Raw genomic sequence first — 18,617 nt, 5'->3', positions numbered from 1 at the left:
TTTGATTTAGTTTGGATGTTGCTCCGTGTTCTTTAGGTGGCAGTAACGTAATGAAGTCTATTCATGGAGTGGGCGAGTTGATGACGCAGGTAGTGCTGCGAGGAGGGGGCTTACTGCCCGCCACACCGACCCATCAGCCAGAAGGAGACGTGGTGAAAACGCAGACCGAACCCGAGAGAGAAGACATCATGGTCATGGACACGAAGCTCAAGATTATCGAGATCCTGCAGGTACGTGTCGGTGAAATGCCTAATTGTTCAGGACCAAACATTAGTTCATGCTGCAACGTTTTATTCTTTCCTGTAGTTCATTCTAAACGTGCGGCTAGACTACAGGATTTCATGCCTGCTCTGCATTTTCAAACGTGAGTTTGACGAGAGCAATCCTCAAGGAGACAACGCTGTCAGTGCAAACGGAGGCAACAACATCACGCCTCAGATGCCTGGTATGAAACCACATTACTTAACAAAGCTGATTTTTTTTTTTTTATTTGACACTTCGATTTGTAGAGTTGGTAAAAGTGTCTTAACTCTGAACTGTAGGAAATCTTGACTTTGAGAACATTGAGGAACAAGCAGAAGGGATCTTTGGTGGAAGGTACTCAGATTCTCTGTATTTCCAGACATTTTTGTGTGTGTGAAATCTCCAGTAGAATGTTATAAATAAAAATAAAGTTCTTCCACAACTTAGGGAATGTTATCTATTTTTGTTTTTCCCAAAGCGAGGAAAACACTCCTTTAGATCTGGATGATCACGGTGGTCGGACATTTCTGAGGGTCCTATTGCATTTGACGATGCACGACTACCCGCCACTTGTGTCCGGAGCGCTTCACCTGCTCTTCAGACACTTCAGCCAGAGGCAGGAAGTCCTCATGGCCTTCAAACAAGTAAACCATACCAGATTTCACTTTTTTGCTTCCCACAATACATTTCCAGGGCATTCTGTTGAGTTACCGTAATATGTTTAACATATCTTTAGAAGTTTGGTTTTTGCTGATTAAAACGGGTTAAAATTGGCAACAACACACAAACAATTAATTTGACTAGATTTCACATTGTATTTCTGAGTAGAATTACACAGAAATACATAAATCGGTGCCCAATATTTGCTGAATATAGGCAACAACATGACCCTGGAAAGATGAGCAACAATAGACAATTAATAAATGGTATGCTGAATTTCTTAAAGATGCCTTAATGAATCCAAATCTCACCAATTTTTAAAATGTGATTAATCAACTAACAAAAATTATTAGTATCAATTTCAACATCTGGTTAGTGGTTCATGTTAAAAAGAGATAAATAAGAGCTAATTTGTGAATAAAGCATGTAAAACTTTAGCCCAATGAGATGCTAAATGTTAACTAACAACAACTGCCTCAATGTTAACAAACGACTTGCTAGCAATCTTTTAGCATTAGCACTGTTGCTAAGCTAGCTGAAACTGAACACAAAGTTAAACTCTGGCTCAAACACAGAAACCTTTTCAACCACAAACCTTCTGACAGTCCTTATATTTAACTGAGTTGGTTTTTAAGTCATGACGCATCACATCTAACTACACGTACATCATTATTACTGACAGCAATCATACAACAATTCACAGTAATAGTACATCAACCGAACAGCTACTCAGCAAGATGTTAACAACCAAATATTCTTCATTTTAATCCATATGTTATTTTATCCAAAATTAACTTCCTTTATTTATAGGTTCAGCTGCTTGTTACCAGTCAGGACGTCGAGAACTACAAGCAGATTAAGTCCGATCTGGACCAGCTGCGGTCTATTGTGGAGAAATCTGAACTCTGGGTTTACAAGAGGCAAGGAGAGGATGGGATGGATGGAGATGGCCCTTCAGAGTCTGACAGCAAAAAGAAGGTTGCCTTAATATTTCCTCAGATGCCCTCAGTATTAAACTATAAGACTTAGTAGGATCCAAAACTATGACAAAGTAATTTTTTTTGTCTCCATACAGGGAGATTCTCCTGGTTCAGATAAGAAGAAGTCAGAAAGCACCAGCAGTTACAACTATAGAGTTGTGAAAGAGGTGCACTAGTTTTTGTATTTTGATCAACAAGTTTAAAAGGGATTTTATTCTAATCTTTGTTTCCAACTTGCTTAGATCCTTGTACGTCTCAGTAAACTGTGTGTCCAGGAGGGCATCTCAGGGAAGAAGAGCAAGAAACAGCAGCAACGGCTGCTGAGGAACATGGGAGCTCACAGCGTGGTGCTGGAGCTGCTGCAGATCCCCTACGAGAAGGTTCAAAAGTCTTAACTCTGCAGTGAATTACATGCATACTCATAGCGGGATCTTGAAAGATTTGCATATTTTTTACTCAGTCTGCCTCCACCTCCTTTTCGTTTTTAGTAACTAATAAAGTTTTTCGTTTTGACTGCAGGGTGAAGATGTTCGAATGCAGGACATCATGAAATTGGCTCATGAATTTCTGCAGAATTTCTGCGCTGGGAACCAGCAAAACCAGACTCTTCTCCACAAGCACATCAACTTATTCCTCAACCCAGGAGTGAGTGTCGTCTGAAAGTTGCATTTTACACATGAAGCATTCTGGGAAAGCTGATTTCTTTTCTTTTTTTCCACCCTTCTCTTCGTTCTCATAGATCCTTGAGGCTGTCACCATGCAGCACATCTTCATGAATAATTCACAGCTGTGCAATGAAATCAACGAGCGTGTCGTTCAGCACTTTGTCCACTGCACTGAGACACACGGGCGACACGTCCAGTACCTTAAATTTCTTCAGACAATTGTTAAAGCTGACAACAAGTTCATAAAGAAGTGTCAGGACATTGTCATGGCAGAGGTAAGTCTGTGGAAATCGAGTCAATATAGATTTTTCTTGTTTTTTTTATTTTATCTAGCAACAACTAGATTGCATTTGACGATGCAATCTAGTTGTTTGGATCTTTCATTTCTAGGTCTTTAACAGGAAAGTTAGGTCTTTCCCTTTCCTGTTAGTGAACGACCACTAACAGGAAAGTGGTCTTTCCTGTTAGCAACCACTAATATGTTTTTTGTTGTTTTTTTTACAACCACACTTGACGTACACTATAACCACACGTTCTGATGACTGCCCGCCAATTCACTCACATAAAAAGATAAACAAATGAATTAAATAAATTCATTTGATTTTGAATTGAATACATTTCTTCGGTCTACTGGAGTGGAAAATTGCCTTTGGCTCTGAAACATACAAGAAAAACAGGCAAGAATGCAGGCAAGGGATGCACCGATCCACTTTTTTTACATCCGATGAAGAGATCTGAGGTTTAGTATTGGCCGATGCAGTACAGACAAACAGCTGAACTGACTTAAAACTTTTTGTTTAAACACAGATTTAAATGTACTGAACAGTCTAGAATATTTTTTCAATATCAGGACCAATGCAGATATGAACATCAGATTGGTGCACCTCTACTTTTTAATCTGCTCTGATTAGTTTGACCCTTTCAGGGTGTTGCCATAACTTATTTAACTAGTATACATTAGAAATATGTGTAAATACCACACTAATTATCAGTAATTTGACCTTTAAACCATAAAAAAGAAGTAATCAGCAACAAAAGCAATGCTACCCAGGTGGTGATTTGATGTGGAATCTCAACCATCATTCCGTTCTTCTACCCAGCTGGTGAACTCTGGTGAAGACGTCCTGGTCTTCTACAACGACCGTGCGTCCTTCCAGACCCTCATCCAAATGATGCGGTCGGAGCGGGAACGGCTGGACGAGAACAGCCCTCTGATGTATCACATCCACCTGGTGGAGCTGCTGGCCGTCTGCACTGAGGGAAAGAACGTCTACACCGAGATAAAGTGCAACTCCTTGTTGCCCTTGGATGACATAGTGCGGGTTGTCACCCACGAAGACTGCATCCCAGAGGTGTGAGGGAAAAGATTTGTAATCAGTTTAGTTAATCTGGCCGTATTCCAATTAGAAATGCAAAGTCTAATTGTGGTTTCCAGATTTTGTAAAAGTTTTACCTACTGATAAAGAGTCCCAGTTTCTCTTTAAGCCCTACGTTTAACAGCGTTGAAAATATGTTTTTGTGAGCCGTTATTACTAATTTATTTTGAGAACAGGGGCAACGTCACATGGTATGTGAAAGTGGTTAAGTTTGTAGAACATCTGAAATCGATAATTACAGTTTTTTGTGGTTAGCATTACAGTAAACGGTCTCTGTGTGTTTCCTCAAGAACGTAGGTTTTTACCTTTTACTGTGAGATTAATAGAAGCCTGCCTACGTCTCCAAATCCCAGAATGTTGCTCATCAGATTGAGATTGAAAGCTGAACAAGATGAAACAACTGATTCAATCTTCCTGCTATAAGCTGAAGTTTTCAGTGGTGTCAGCCGGAAATTAGCTTAAAGACCTGATGATAAAACTACCCAAAACAGACAACCTGCATTATTTACTGACTTTAGTTTACAACATCTGGTTTGGTTCTTAACTGTATGGGAACTTGGGAGGATTCACGATTCATTTTCAGTTTAGAGGCTCACTGTTCACTGTGACATTAGTACCTGCTGTGTTTGTAGCAGTGAGGTATGATTAGAAGAGGTTGTCTGTGAGCGGCATACTGTTCGGTGCGAAAAGGAAGTGCAATTTCTGCTGTTTTTTGCGTCAAATCTGCCAAAAACTGTTTCTTTTTGTGAAAGTTTTCTGAATATTTTCGAATGGAATCACTGGAAGGTTCACTCCATTTTATTAGTAGCCTGAATGATGCTTAGACGTAGCATAGAAAATGCAGTTTCCTTTAACAACAGCTTGGCGGGTTCTCTTATTTAACGTTGAACACTTTAGTAATAGTGAAAACAGCTCACTGAGTTTCTTTCCTTCAGCACTGAAGAGTGTTGTTGTGAGTGATTATGCATGGTGCTTTTATGGAATGGAAAAAGAACAGATTCTTGAGTCCCCCATTGGTGGGTTAACCTGAAAATTGCCAGATTTTCAGTGCAACTCTCATGCTTTTTCTCTTGTGCATAATGCCTGTTTGTTTCTTAACCTATGAACTTTGCTCTACATCTTCCCGGCTATAATAAGAGAATCTTCAAGGCTCAAATGCTGCCAAAATCCCTGCACTTTAATGTCTGACCCTCTTACATGTAGGTTGTGTCTGGAGTCACTTGCTTTTTGTAGAGATATTTTTACAAATTACTATTTCCATAGTTTTTTTTTTTTTTTTTTTTTTTTTTTTTTTCACTACAGTTTATGATAATTGTTTCGGAAGAGTTCAAGTGCGTTAGAAGGAGGAGAAACACATGATTCAGTTGACATTCAGAACATTTTGAACGATGAAACTGAGCTTCTTTTTCATCTTCTTGAGAATTAAAAAGGCTAATTCTCACTGCTGCGAAAGTAAAACCACAACACAGGCAACTGAAACAACTTTCTGAAGGCTCCTCTACGTCTTGCTTCTTCGCAGGGCCGTTGTGACTGGTTTTCTTTCCTGTTAGCGACCACTAATGTGTTGTTTTTTTTTTTTTTTTACAACCGCACTTGACGTACACTATAACCACACGTTCTGATGACTTTGCCCGCCAATTCACTCACATAAAAAGATTAAGTTTATCAAATTCCCCTAAAGTTTCTTTCTTGCGCAGTAACATACCCCAAAAACTTTTTTTTATTTTATTTGTATAAATGAAGAGCTGTAGGCGTATTTTATTCCCCTCTAAATATGCAGTTTTTTTTTCCATCAAGCATTTAATAATTAGGCCGCTAAATAATGTGCTTTTAGGGATGAGTCATATCTGAACATGTGATGAAAAGTAATTATATATCTGTATGGTATTGCTTTCAGCAATCTCTTGCTTTATAGATATCTTTTTCTTCATTTTCTTTATAAAAGTCTTTGATTTATCTTGAAAGGTGAAGATTGCTTATATCAACTTCTTAAACCACTGCTACGTGGACACCGAGGTGGAGATGAAAGAGATTTACACATCCAACCACATGTGGAAGCTGTTTGAGAACTTCTTGGTGGACATTTGCAGGGTGAGCCAGAACCTATGTGACATTGTTGGAACAGTGAGAATGAACTTCCAGGAGATTTTTTTTAAGTCCGCGAAGCAATCGGTGCACGTTTGTTAACCGTCTCCTACATCCAGGAAGTTGGGTCCCGTTGCCTTGCCTCACGCTAATCTCTCTCCTCTGTGCTTTCTTAGGTTTGCAACAACACCAGTGACAGGAAGCATGCGGATACAATCCTGGAGCGTTACGTAACCGAGACCGTCATGAGCATCGTCACGTGTTTCTTCAGCTCTCCTTTCTCTGACCAGAGCACCAGCCTGCAGGTAGTGAAAGCCAACACCACTGATTTTTGATTTACATAACACGAGCAGGCTTACAGGTGTGTTTCTTAGGTTGTTGCATACAGTCAAAGAAAATCTCCTTAAAGCTGCTTTATGTGACTTTTATATAGTTTTTTTTACATGTTTATTAAAACCATCACCAGGTTGTGACAGTATGTTATGAGACAGATAAAATGTGAAAAGATCCTCCTTGAGCTACTGTTGCCATCTGAAGAAGTACAACCAATCAAAGCCAGGGGGGGGTTCTTAGTGCTGTCAATCAATTTTGTGTACTTGCTAATGGCAGAGAAACAACTTATTGTTACAGGAAACCGTTTATCCGCCATCATCGGTGGCTATGCTAACAAGCCTTACCATTCACGGCAAGCTCTGATTGCTACTGTAGCAGAGAGCATGGGGAGGTCGCAAAAGGGAGTGAGCAGCACTACACGGAGAGTGATTGACAGGGCTAAGACCCTCCTCCTCCTCGTTGTGATTGGTTGTTTCTTGTTAGCGCTGGGTGAAGGCATATTTTTCCACATTTTATCTGTCTCCTACCACACTGTTACAATATAGTGATAGTTTCAACAAATATGTAAAATGATATATATATTTTTAAATAAAAGTTGCAATCTGCAGCTTTAAAATTGACCCACATCACGTGTGCTCTATTTCATTCAAGCTGACTTTTTTCCCTTTACACAGATGGCTCGCCACATGTATGTAAGTAGTGATAACTTCCCACCATCGTCTCCATCCCCCTCCTCCACTCCCAACTTTTTGGGTGTGTTGCTGAGTCACTGGCTCTGAATGCTGCGAGTCATCCGCTGTAGTTTCAACTTTTCACTGCTTTGTCAGCACATAGACGTCTTCCCAGATCTGAATGTGTAACTCGAGGTTGTTGTGGGATGTGGTGTGTACTGTATATGAAATGTTGCTGCTGTGTGGTGACCTCATGGTAATACATGTCTGGAGCCCTCCTGAGTTTTCCTGGAAATCATAGACTTAAAAATCCCCTGAAACTGTGTGTGGGTGTGTGTATGTGTGTGAAATGCTTTTTCCCTACGGGATATCCTGATGTTTAATCTATGAGTCTGGAAGTGTACCCTTATAAAACTCAGAGCAGAGGTTTAGTGATACACGTTGACACAGCAGCAACCTTTTTCTCCTGACAGGCAGCCATTCTTGGAAAGATAACGGAGGTATTTATTGTGCTGTTGGGCAGCTGGCAGATAGATACCGTTTGTGCTGTCGGTAGGCGTCTGTTGTACGTGTTGTGTTAGGTAAGCGTGTGATTATCAACAGCTGGTCTGGTGGACCTGAAATGTTTTGAGTTCATCCAAACAGGACCTCTGGTGGGCTGTGGAAAAAAAATGAGATGCACCAATCCAGTATTAATATCTGTATCAGTCCTGATATTTAAAAAAAAAAATGTAGATTGGGCACATTGTCACCGATAACCAATCTATTCAGTCTAATTCTATGCTTTGTGCTCCGAGTGACATCATACTTTATTATGAATTTTACATTATATTTAAAAATCCTAATTGCACTTTCTGAACCATTTGAAAGAAGGTTTGTTGCACTTTATTTTTACATGTTTGACTGACGTATTTAATCTATTGTTTTTGTCAGTTTCACTTTATTTATTTCACATTAGCTGCTCTACTCCTAATTACACTGACTGAAAAAATTAAAGCTGTCGTTTTTACATGTTTGACTAAACTTGTGAAGCTGTTGCTGTGTTTAAGTGTGATATAAAAGTGCAGAGTTATCAAATAAAATGTCAATCAAGCATATTAACATCTGCATTTAAAAATAAGAAACAAATGTTTTTAGTCAATTCAGTGCTGCTTTTCTGTATCGGATCGGTATCAGCCAATGCGAGACCTCAGATATCGGTATCAGAAGTGAAAAATGTGGATCGGTGCATCTTTAACAAAAAACTACTCATGGTCCCTAAAACCTTTTCACATTGTTTCATTACAACCGCAACATTTTATTGTGGTTTTACACCAACATAAAGTAGGCCATAACCGTGAAGCGGAAGGAAGTACATGGTTTATACAATGCCATTTTTTTTTTTTTTTTACAAATAACAATATGGAAAGTGCAGTGATGTTTACTTTTTTGGAACCAACTTTCAATTAAATTTGTCCTATGAGTCTTCAAATCTGAAGATAAAACTTTTTGTGACATTTTAAGTCTTGGAACAGATTTGGATTTAGACGTAGGCTTTGACTAGATCAATTTAACACATAGTTTCATCTAGACCAGAGCCAACTTAAAAAAAAAAAAAAAGAAATAGGCCACAAATGCCACATGACTTTTTGAATAAAGATATCTTAGAAATTTAGATAAATATCAACTTTAGAACATCTACTGTCATTTTTAAAGAACCCAAATTTTATCTCTATTTTTGGATCTCAAATAAAGATAAACTTAACATTTTCAAATAGAAAAAGATGTAAAATAAAACAAGCTCATATTCTCACCTAATGACAAGAAAAACAAATTTGAAAGTGTCATTCTTTTGTAGAAATTTTATACAAATATTGTAGGGGGGGGCAACTGTTAAAAACCTGCATTTGTTATATCTGTATTTAAGACATTAGCTGTTTCTTCTCATTTTGTAGCCACAGTTAACTAAGAGTTATTGTGGAAGGTCCAAAGCATAAATTAGACACAGCTGAACTAAACAGGTGACTTCTGAATACACTGAATTTTATTTAGGGTGTTCAGCATAAAGGGGGTTGGCAAATACATACCACACTTTTTTTAGACTTTTATGTATGTATATAAAACTGTTATTTTCCTTCCACTTCACAACTATTTATTACCTTGTATTGATCCATTGTGTAAAATGTCAGTAAAACCAAACGACATCTTGTGGTAGTGATGTAAAGTTCCAGCGGTACGAAAACTTGTAGTAGATGATACTTTTATTCTTCCTGCTTGGATCCATGAGTGTCCTGTTCACATTCTGTCCTTGCGTTGATTTCCTACATGATTCGATTTCATCCTTGCCTTTCAGACTCGTCAGCCAGTGTTTGTCCAGCTGCTGCAGGGAGTGTTCAGGGTCTACCACTGCAACTGGCTGAACCCTGCCCAGAAGCACTCGGTGGAAGGGTGCATCAAGGTGCTTTCAGACGTGGGTGAGTAGCTAAACTCGACGAGGCTCACGCCGCCCTCTGGGTGAGCCTCGTTAAAGTCGCCGCGTCGATCTGCCTTTCCCAGCCAAGAGCAGAGCGATTGCCATCCCGGTGGACCTCGACAGTCAGGTGAACAACTTGTTTGTCAAGCCAAACAACGTCGTGCAGAAGACGCTCCTCAACTGGAAGCAGTCGGCTAAGAACACGTCCAGGCGAGAGTCCAGCCTGTGCGCCTCTAAAGACTACAGGAACATCATTGAAAAGCTCCAGGTTGGTAGCAGAGTTTGCATTTTGGACCTGAAATGTCCAAAATGCAAATGCTCATGTCTGAACTGTCAGAAATGATCTGACAGCTCAGACAGAGAAAATGACACAATGGAAACCAAAAAGAATAAATTAATTAATAACATAAAGGCAACTTGAAAACAACAGTGGCACTAAATGTGAGGGTGGGGAAATGCAATATTTTGAATCTTGTGGACTTTTCTTTTCTTTTTTTAGTCTACATTTTTTTTATTTAAATTAGTTTTATTTTCAAGCCATCCGGGCTGGTGTGGTGTAAAGGGTAAAGCACAACCCACGTAAGGAGGCATTAGTCCTCGACATCACAGGTTCAATTCCCCACCTGATGACTTGACCTTTGTCGCATGCCTTCCCCCTCTCTCATGACCCAATTTCCCGTCCAACCACCCTCAAATAAAGGCCACTAGAGCCAATAAAACCTAAAAAAAAACAACAACCAAAGATCAAGCCATTAATTCATTAGTTAAATATGCACATGCCTAGTGGCAGTGGTGAAATCAAAACAAAACTAAAACCAATGTGATTCATTTACATGCACATTCTGCCTTTCCCCCTCTGGTACTGATCATATGGTGGTTCTACAAATTGTCTCCATACATGTTAAAATTCAGTATTTCTGATTCTTGAAAATAAATGATAAATCCTTTCCAAACCTTAACCACCTCTTAATGTGACACTTCTTCTGAGAAGCAACTCTTTGTGACTGAAATAATATCCATTTAAGTGTGAACCTGAGGTGTCTCCATGACTTTTTAAGTTAAATTATCATCTTGTTTCTTTTGACTCATAATTCCTCTTGTCCTGTCCTGGCATTGCAGAAAGACCGTTTTGAAAAGCTCGTTGCTCCTTTGTGTAAGGGCAGCTTTGCTCTACTCCTACCTCCGCTGCCTTCTGCTTCGACACTTTTCCTTTACGCTCAACTTTCCTTTGCTCTACTTGGATGCAACAGTTTGAACAATCAGCTTTCACTCCAAAAACACAACATTTTACTAAGTATTTTTGTCTAGTTTGTAATTCAAATATCTGACTGCACTTGAAATAAGACAAAACTAACTTATAAGTAACTTTTCAGCAAGATATAGTAGCTTGTTTTAAGTCAATAATTTCTTAATATTGATGAAAAGGTACTAGTTATAAGTGGAACTAGACCTTTTCCATCAATATTATGGGATTATTGACTTGCAAGAATTCCTGTTTTTTGCTGTTAATTCTTCTGCCTAATTTCAAGTTGCTCAAGAAACAAAATCAAAAATACTTGGGAAGAGTTTGTGTTTTTGCAATTGTGGCTTATGCTCATCTTGGAGTCTGTCATGACAGATTTCTTTTAATTTTTTTAATTCTTTGAACTACACCACTCCTTTTCAAAACGAATCTACAGTACAGCCAAGAATGATTCATACCTTTGGGAGAAATCATTACTGTTTAAACTTTACCTTTAATAACATAAAGTTACCTAATTTTTAAAGTGCAATTAGTAATACTTTTATAACACATTTATATCAGTAATGATTTTCTGGTTGATGCCAAGTTGTCATAACAAAGACATTTTGAATAATGTCAACTTTGTATTAAAAGTGTCATAATTTACCGAATGACGCTTTATGACAACAGTCATAAATATTCATGAAGGCTTATTCATGTTCATGACATGTGTTATGTCATGTTTATGAAAGTGTCATGACAGTCTTATTCACCCCCCTTCAAATAAAGTGTGACCGGATGTTTTATTATTATTATTATTATTATTATTATTAGTATCATTATTGTTATTAGTTATTATTATTACTATTATTATTTGTCAAAGTTGGGATTTAATACCCAGTCAAAATGTGGGATGATGATTTTAAAGAAGATTGAAAACTAAAATTAAATGAAAATATGTTTTGAGAAAGTATTTTTCCATCAGCTTAATGTACTTTTTAAAAAGTTTTTTTTGTTTGTTTTACAGATATAAAATTTTGGATATAATTTAATGTGGTCTCAACATTTTAATTCACAAAATATGGCCTTATCATGTGGATACTTTTGAGAACCAAAGTCGTATTTTTCTTGACTATTTTATCTTTGCTATTTAGCCTAATCTAGTCCATTTAGGGGAAAAACAGCAACGTGTTTCCGCCTCTGCTTGAGTCTGAAGCTCAAACATAGTAGAAAAAAATCTCAGCCAACAGACATGGTTCCTGTTGAGTAGTCTGTCTGGGCCACCTGCAAATAATTAAGACTTCAGTGCGATCGTTGACGCTTGGTACTTCCCAGGAGTGGCGTCATGCGTTTTGTAACTCCGTCTCCTAGACGGTTCTGTAGAAGTAGCTTTGCAAGTCAGTCATAAAAATAGGACTTTCAGTGATGGGAAAAGTTGCTACACCCAATTACTTGCAAAGCATGACTCAAAAATTCACTGGAAATGTGCAAAAAAAACAAAAACAAACACAACACAGTCAGTGACCTCCCTGAATGAGATCAGCTGTTATCCGGGACTGACACAGGAAACTCTGTTCGGCTGAGGCATTCATTCTTTTCCTGATAAAGCAAACAGACCCTATCGTGACAGGAGCTCTGAACGGTTCTGTTACGGTGCTCAAAGCAGACTCTGGTTAGTCACCGACCTCCTCCCAGGCAGTACATTTCCTCTGGTTTTAATTGTCCTCACTTAATGCTTCTCCCTTCTGTCATTTCCCAGCTGCACATTTAGTTTTTTGGGTTTTCTTACATCCTAATCAGATGGTTTGTTTGATAATGACCTAAACCTGCAGTTAGAATGATAAAACATTAAAGTTTTTGCTTTTGTAGGCTCCATGTAAATTAAAATGTTGACTTGCAGTTTAGTTGTTACCAAAGTCATTTGTATACATATGAAATGTATTTATTTAATTCTTTGAAGCATTTGGTTCAAAAGGTCAACTAAATTGTATTTGTATTTTTTTAATCAATTTATCTGTCTTTCATCAATTTATAGATTTTTAAAAAATAAATAGGATAGATTGTATTATTTTATTTAACTGCACATAATCTGTCGTAAATAAAAAAAGACCCTAGTTATTAACCTGGGCCATCTGGCTTGGAAATAAAATCTGATGTAAGTTTTAGTTTTTCTATACCAGATCCGATTTCCATTTTTAATCGTTCTTTTTTTTTCTCATTGCCTTTTCTTAAAAAAAAATAAAAAAAATAAAAAATTACGAATGAGGAAATATTTTAAAAAGTTTTTTATTTCAATCATTCCGTCTGTCACTTGTACGACGGCGTATTAGGGCTTTTGTTCATTTACTAGAAATATAGTAAATTCTCGTAAATGAGAATTTGCGAGAATTCTGCGTCTAAACTAAAAGAATAGATGCAATTGAACCTGAAAAAAATGACGTAAAATTACGAAAAAGTTGCTTTTAATGAGGAAAAAAAGCTGCCTCAGAATTGCAGGTCTGACAGAACCAGCTCAGTCCAGCTGATTCTTTCTCCAAACACTCCTTTGTTTCAAAGTCCAGCTGCTGATAATATTTAATAATTTGGCACTGATGTGTTAAAAGGTGAATTATTTCTACGAAGTGTTATCTGTAAATCAGATACCAAAGTATAACATCACAACATGCTCAACACTCTTCAATTAAATTTAGTTTTTTGTGTTGGCGTAATCATAGAATTACTTCATTCTTCTAATATTATAACTTTACTCACATAATATAACAGTGTTAGCCCGGCCCTGTTATTCCATCACGGAATTGACCTGAATTCAAAGTCCAAATAAATAGGAGCTGTAAAACAGGCTTGTTAAGCAAGATGGCCGCCCTTTTGCGTGCTGACATCACAATAAACTATGGAAACACCAGGAGTGCTTTGGAGAAAACATTGAAAGGTGTGCATTTTAAACTTTACATATAGTGTCAAAAACCAGATTTAGTAACTTGCCATACGTTTCATGTAAGAAGAGTTTTCCTTATATGTAAAACCTTAACAATTAGAATTTAGCTAAAAAATAAAAAAAAAAGTCGCCATGACGCTAAATCTTTAGACATTTTTGTTTAATTCACTGTAGATTCCTTTTCGATAACTTTCCTCTTGTGGCGTTACGTCCACGCTCTGCAGGACATCGTTTCCGCTCTGGAGGACCGACTCAGGCCGCTGGTCCAAGCCGAGCTGTCCGTCCTGGTGGACGTCCTCCATCGCCCCGAGCTGCTCTTCCCCGAGAACACGGACGCTCGCAAGAAGTGTGAAAGCGGAGGATTCATATCAAAGTGAGCCTCGAGTTCTGATGGAAGTTGTGCGTTCAGCGCATTTTGAATGTTTTTGTTTTGCTGCGTTGAACGGTTTTATCTACAGTAGTTCTGATTTTATTTTATCAATGAAATGGTTTTCATGGGGAAGCAATGCAGCTTGCTAAGACTGAGTCATAGCTGTATACAACAATAAACTGAAGAGTAATTCAGCTTAGATTATGTAATGTTTGTATTTTTGTCATTTGTCCAACTGCACCAGCTTGTTGCACAACATCCCACAATAACTGGATGATTGTAGGTTGTCCTTATTTTTTCTAAGTGACCAACTCAAAAAGTTGCTGATTTTTCTCTTAAAGAAATGTTAAGAAATCCAACTATGCAAATTGTATTTATTCAGTTTAATTTCCTAACGTCCTTTCTCAGAATGTTAGGAAATTAAGATGTTAATTAACTTTAACCATCTAATCCAAAGAGCCTTTTTTGTCCCCTGCTGTGAAATAAAACAGCATTAGAGCCACAAATATTACCTGACCTTTTTGAAATTTTTATAAAAATCTGAACAGGAAATTTGTTGAAATAAAACTTTCTTTCGAGGATGTATTTGCCATCAAACCAAAACAGGTTGCCAGTTTGGTGGGAGATGATCCTGAAGCCAAAAGCTGCTCCTCTGATTCCACTGCTAGAAACTCCAGGATGAAATCATTGGGCGGGATTGTCAGAGTGAAGGATTCTTGTATGGAGAACAATAAACGGTTTCATGCGAGTCTAAGCTTGGCCATTAAGAGCTTTGCATGTGATTAGAAGGATTTAGAATTAGAGTCTGAACTTCACAGGGAGAAAAAAATGGGTTTTCTTTCAGCGGTACCAGTCGGGACTCAGCCTGACATTTTGGACCAAACGAAGGATTTTCCAAGAACTGTTTAGCTAATTAGCATAAACGGTACTGTTGTGGCTCAGCCTGTATGGCATTTAATGTTTGGCCCAGTTTTCATCAACTGGAACAGAAGACACTTGGTGTTAGTCATGTTATGAAAGTGCATCAGTTACTAGAGAAGCCACTTTAGTATGTTGATGAAGAGGAAAGTCTTTAAATAAAAAAGACATTTAAAGTAAAGCAAAGCCAACTCCCTGGCTTTAATCGACAAACGCATTTGCTTAGTATTTCTTCAAATCAAATAATATTGAACCTCATCTCACATTCATATAATTTGACAGCTGATAAAAACGGCTTTGATTTGACTAGCTGCGTTTCCATTGACCATATAACTGTGCAATTTGACATTTCAAAAATAAATTTGCTTAATGGAAACGCTGCCATTTTTGTTTAATGATTGAAAGTTTTGCTTCCAGAATGAGGTGGGGGGTTTTTTAGGCCGTGTTGGAATTGATTTATTTTGCAAAACTGAAATGGAAACACTTTTGTTTTTGCGTCACACGTGAGTCACGTGATCAACAACCGGATGTCTACACTGGAGCATGAAAAAGGTGACAGAAAGTGGTAGGAGTATGATAGCGTGGCATATGTTTTAATGACTTATCGTGTGAATGAATAGATTTTAACAGTGTTTCTTATTTAATGGAAATGTGGAATATTGTTTTGTGCACATCTGTAACAGAAACACAGCAATTGATAAAGTAATATTTAACCACACAGCTGTTTTTAAAGGTTCTTTTTACATGTCTCACTAAAGTAGAGGGCCACATAAAAGCTACAGTGGGCCTCGAGTTTGACACATGTGCTTAAGCCTTTAAAAACATAATTATTTTTATTTGTGATTTGCTCAGCGGTATAAAACTACTCTTCCATTGCTACGTGTTCTCCTCTTGCTGATGTTGACATCATCATATACAAATTTCCTTTTTCAAATAATGTTTTAAACCATTGATTTGGTCTCTTACTTTGTTTCCAATGAATGTTGCTTCATTTGCTTGTCGTTGGTTTATAGCTGGACACTCCAGGTCACACAATGTCAAAATGTTTCTGATTGTTTCACCCGCTCTGTAACCAGGCTGATCAAACACACCAAGCAGCTCCTGGAAGAGAATGAGGAGCGTCTGTGCATCAAAGTCCTGCAGACGCTCAGGGAAATGATGACGAAAGATCGGGGCTACGGGGTGAAGGTACGCCGAGTGTCGTTTCTGTTCTGTTGGTTAACTAAAACGTTAAAATAAGACTAACGGATATGACTTCTTTCCATTTTTGTTCCACCAAGAGCTTGACTACTGCACAGAAATTATTTTATTAACTTGTACAGAAAAGTCTCTGCTGCTGTTTGGATATTACTCTAACTTTGTAGTTTGAATATTTTTTATGGCAGTTGATGGGATAAATTTGCACTAAAAATGGTTTACATCCTACAAAAATAACTTGTGCTGGACAGAAAGCATTCACATTATTAACATTATTAACAACATGCTTGGTTCATATATCATTCATTTGCTGCTGAAGATTTCTGTTCTAACTCAAACTAATTTTATACTAAATTACGATACTAAGTACATAAAAATACTAAGTACATACTATGTTCTTATACTAAGTACATAAAAATAGGATTTAGAGATCCGTCACTGGTTCTGAATTTACTTTGTAGGTTCATTTGGCAACTTTTTAATAATCACTTTTATTAGGTTTTCTATTTTGTGTAGGAGAGACACTAAAAGTTTAATAACGTAATAGACATTTTGATGTTCTCATTTTGATCACTTTATTTTGCACAAAGTCTCCAGTTTGTCCATATTTGTGGACCGACTGCAGGGAATCAGGTTGTTCTCATTGCACAGATGATGCAAGCTAATTATGTCAGGTAGATTTATGAGGTGACAAAACTGACGATGCAACCAGTTTGTCAGCTATGATCAACACAGTCTTTAAAAATCACAGTCACTTTATATTGTGACTTTTAATGCAGAAACATGAATCTGATCTCCTGGTTTGGGATTTAGTTAGCCATTTGGCTTAAATGAAGAATACAATTTTATTTTACATTATTATCATAATATATTATCACTTATTTCAGACCCCTGAAGAAAATCTCAAGCTGCAAAAACACAAAATCTTACTAAGTAATTTCCATCTGCTTTCTTGTCCAAATATTTTGGTACACTTCAAATAAGACAAAACTAATTCACACATAACTGTACAATAAGAGATGTATGTTTGTTTTTAAGTCACTAATTCCTTAATATTGATGAACAAGATCTTGTTCCATTAACATTATGATTATTATAGATTATTTGACTTATAACAAGACATTTTCTTCATGTTTCCTAATGGAACAAGTACTTTTCCATCAATATTGAGGATTTATTGACTTAAAAGAAGCTCCTGTTTTTTGCTGAACTTTTCAGTAAGTTATTTTTGTCTTATTTCAAGTGTCGTTATATATTTGCACTAGAAACTTGACCAAAACTACTAGGTAAGATTCTGTGTTTTTCAGCGTGCCCAAAATATTTGTAAAAACTCTGCTAGAACAATTATTTCCTCAGTCTTTTTCTAAGTTAATTAGTCGTAGATGAGCTAATATCATCTACTAACATGACATGTTTAAGTGCCTTCTGCACTTATTGGTGGCCGTGGTTACGATGTGTGAAAAGCCTTTAAATATTTGTGTTTTATTGTAGAAGCATAAGATCAAACTCACAAGAAAAGTACGTTTAATAGAGAATGTTTATTCTTTCATTAAAATCAGGTTTATTGGATAAATTGGTTCAAACTAAAGTTATTTTTTTTTAAATATACATTTTAAGGATTTTATTTTTTTATTTTTTTACACATTTTCGCCACAGGTGCCTATAAACGCGGAAGTCACCGTATGTTTTTGTTGTTAAAAAGCTTTCCATGTGCACATTTGTGACGGGAGCTTCAACTCACTAACAAGCTCTACTAACTGTCTGCCTCCTATACTTTCTCTCTTGCAGCTGATTGCCTTTGATGATGAAATGGATGTGGCTGAGGTTGATCATTTTACTTACTATTGTGACGTTCATTGATCTGTCTCCCACTAATAAAATAGACATAATCGCCCTTTAGGCTTTTTGAGCTTCGCAATCCCATCTGCGACAGTGTCAGCCGCTTAGTTCATTAGTTCATCCCTCCTTGTTCCGTGTTTGCTTACATTATTAAGAGTTGCTTGTCAAAATCTAGTATATTATCGACATTTTCTAGTTCAAACGATCCAATATGTTTGTCTGTCCTGCTTGCACATGTTTAGCTACTTGGCGTATTTGAATGTGCGATATGATCAACAGTGATTAGTGTTTTTTATGCTTGTGAAATATGCTCAATACTTTTTGGAGAATATTGAAAGTTTTCCCATTGGTCCATTTAAGCCATTGCTGTAGTTTAACAAATATTAAAATCAAAAACATTTCTTTACTCATCAGCCAGTTGTAATATTTCCTTGTAGGATTCAAATTAATCTTCCATTGAGCACATTTAACCCCATGTCAGTCTTTTTTTTTTTAGTACTCATACATATATATATTTTTTTCTTAGTTATCTTCCAGGCACAAATTTCTCAACTTCATAATCTTTTCTAATTATTTGACCTCTATGGACAGTCGTACATGATGAAATATTATGAAAAAAATGAAAAGGGAGCACCTAAAAGTAACGTACCCTGTGCTGAAGCAGTAATTCA

The 18,617-nt window shown here is 37.1% G+C and overlaps 1 protein-coding gene across 17 annotated transcripts in view; it reads left to right on the top strand.

Annotated features, from left to right (window-relative positions):
- The window catches only part of LOC103147315 (inositol 1,4,5-trisphosphate receptor type 1-like), a 124,655-nt gene that overhangs the window by 40,484 nt on the left and 65,554 nt on the right, over window positions 1–18,617 (top strand). For 6 of the 17 annotated variants that reach the window (XM_016678333.1, XM_016678319.1, XM_016678322.1 and 3 more), the window contains 19 exons: window positions 37–230; window positions 307–445; window positions 543–597; window positions 722–887; window positions 1,714–1,881; window positions 1,979–2,050; window positions 2,126–2,263; window positions 2,403–2,528; window positions 2,623–2,823; window positions 3,649–3,900; window positions 5,890–6,015; window positions 6,186–6,314; window positions 7,017–7,034; window positions 7,487–7,513; window positions 9,346–9,466; window positions 9,549–9,733; window positions 13,847–13,995; window positions 15,987–16,098; window positions 17,896–17,931. In XM_016678333.1, the coding sequence (XP_016533819.1) occupies window positions 37–230; window positions 307–445; window positions 543–597; window positions 722–887; window positions 1,714–1,881; window positions 1,979–2,050; window positions 2,126–2,263; window positions 2,403–2,528; window positions 2,623–2,823; window positions 3,649–3,900; window positions 5,890–6,015; window positions 6,186–6,314; window positions 7,017–7,034; window positions 7,487–7,513; window positions 9,346–9,466; window positions 9,549–9,733; window positions 13,847–13,995; window positions 15,987–16,098; window positions 17,896–17,931 (2,414 nt within the window). The remainder of the gene's footprint in view (window positions 1–36; window positions 231–306; window positions 446–542; window positions 598–721; window positions 888–1,713; window positions 1,882–1,978; window positions 2,051–2,125; window positions 2,264–2,402; window positions 2,529–2,622; window positions 2,824–3,648; window positions 3,901–5,889; window positions 6,016–6,185; window positions 6,315–7,016; window positions 7,035–7,486; window positions 7,514–9,345; window positions 9,467–9,548; window positions 9,734–13,846; window positions 13,996–15,986; window positions 16,099–17,895; window positions 17,932–18,617) is intronic. The other 11 variants (XM_016678330.1, XM_016678326.1, XM_016678324.1 and 8 more) reach the window with 5 other exon arrangements.

This window comes from Poecilia formosa, unplaced genomic scaffold, assembly GCF_000485575.1.
Source record: "Poecilia formosa unplaced genomic scaffold, Poecilia_formosa-5.1.2 Scaffold180, whole genome shotgun sequence".
Lineage (NCBI taxonomy): Eukaryota > Metazoa > Chordata > Actinopteri > Cyprinodontiformes > Poeciliidae > Poecilia > Poecilia formosa.
Note: the sequence above shows the minus strand (reverse complement) of the source record. Positions and strands in the feature narration are given on the sequence as shown.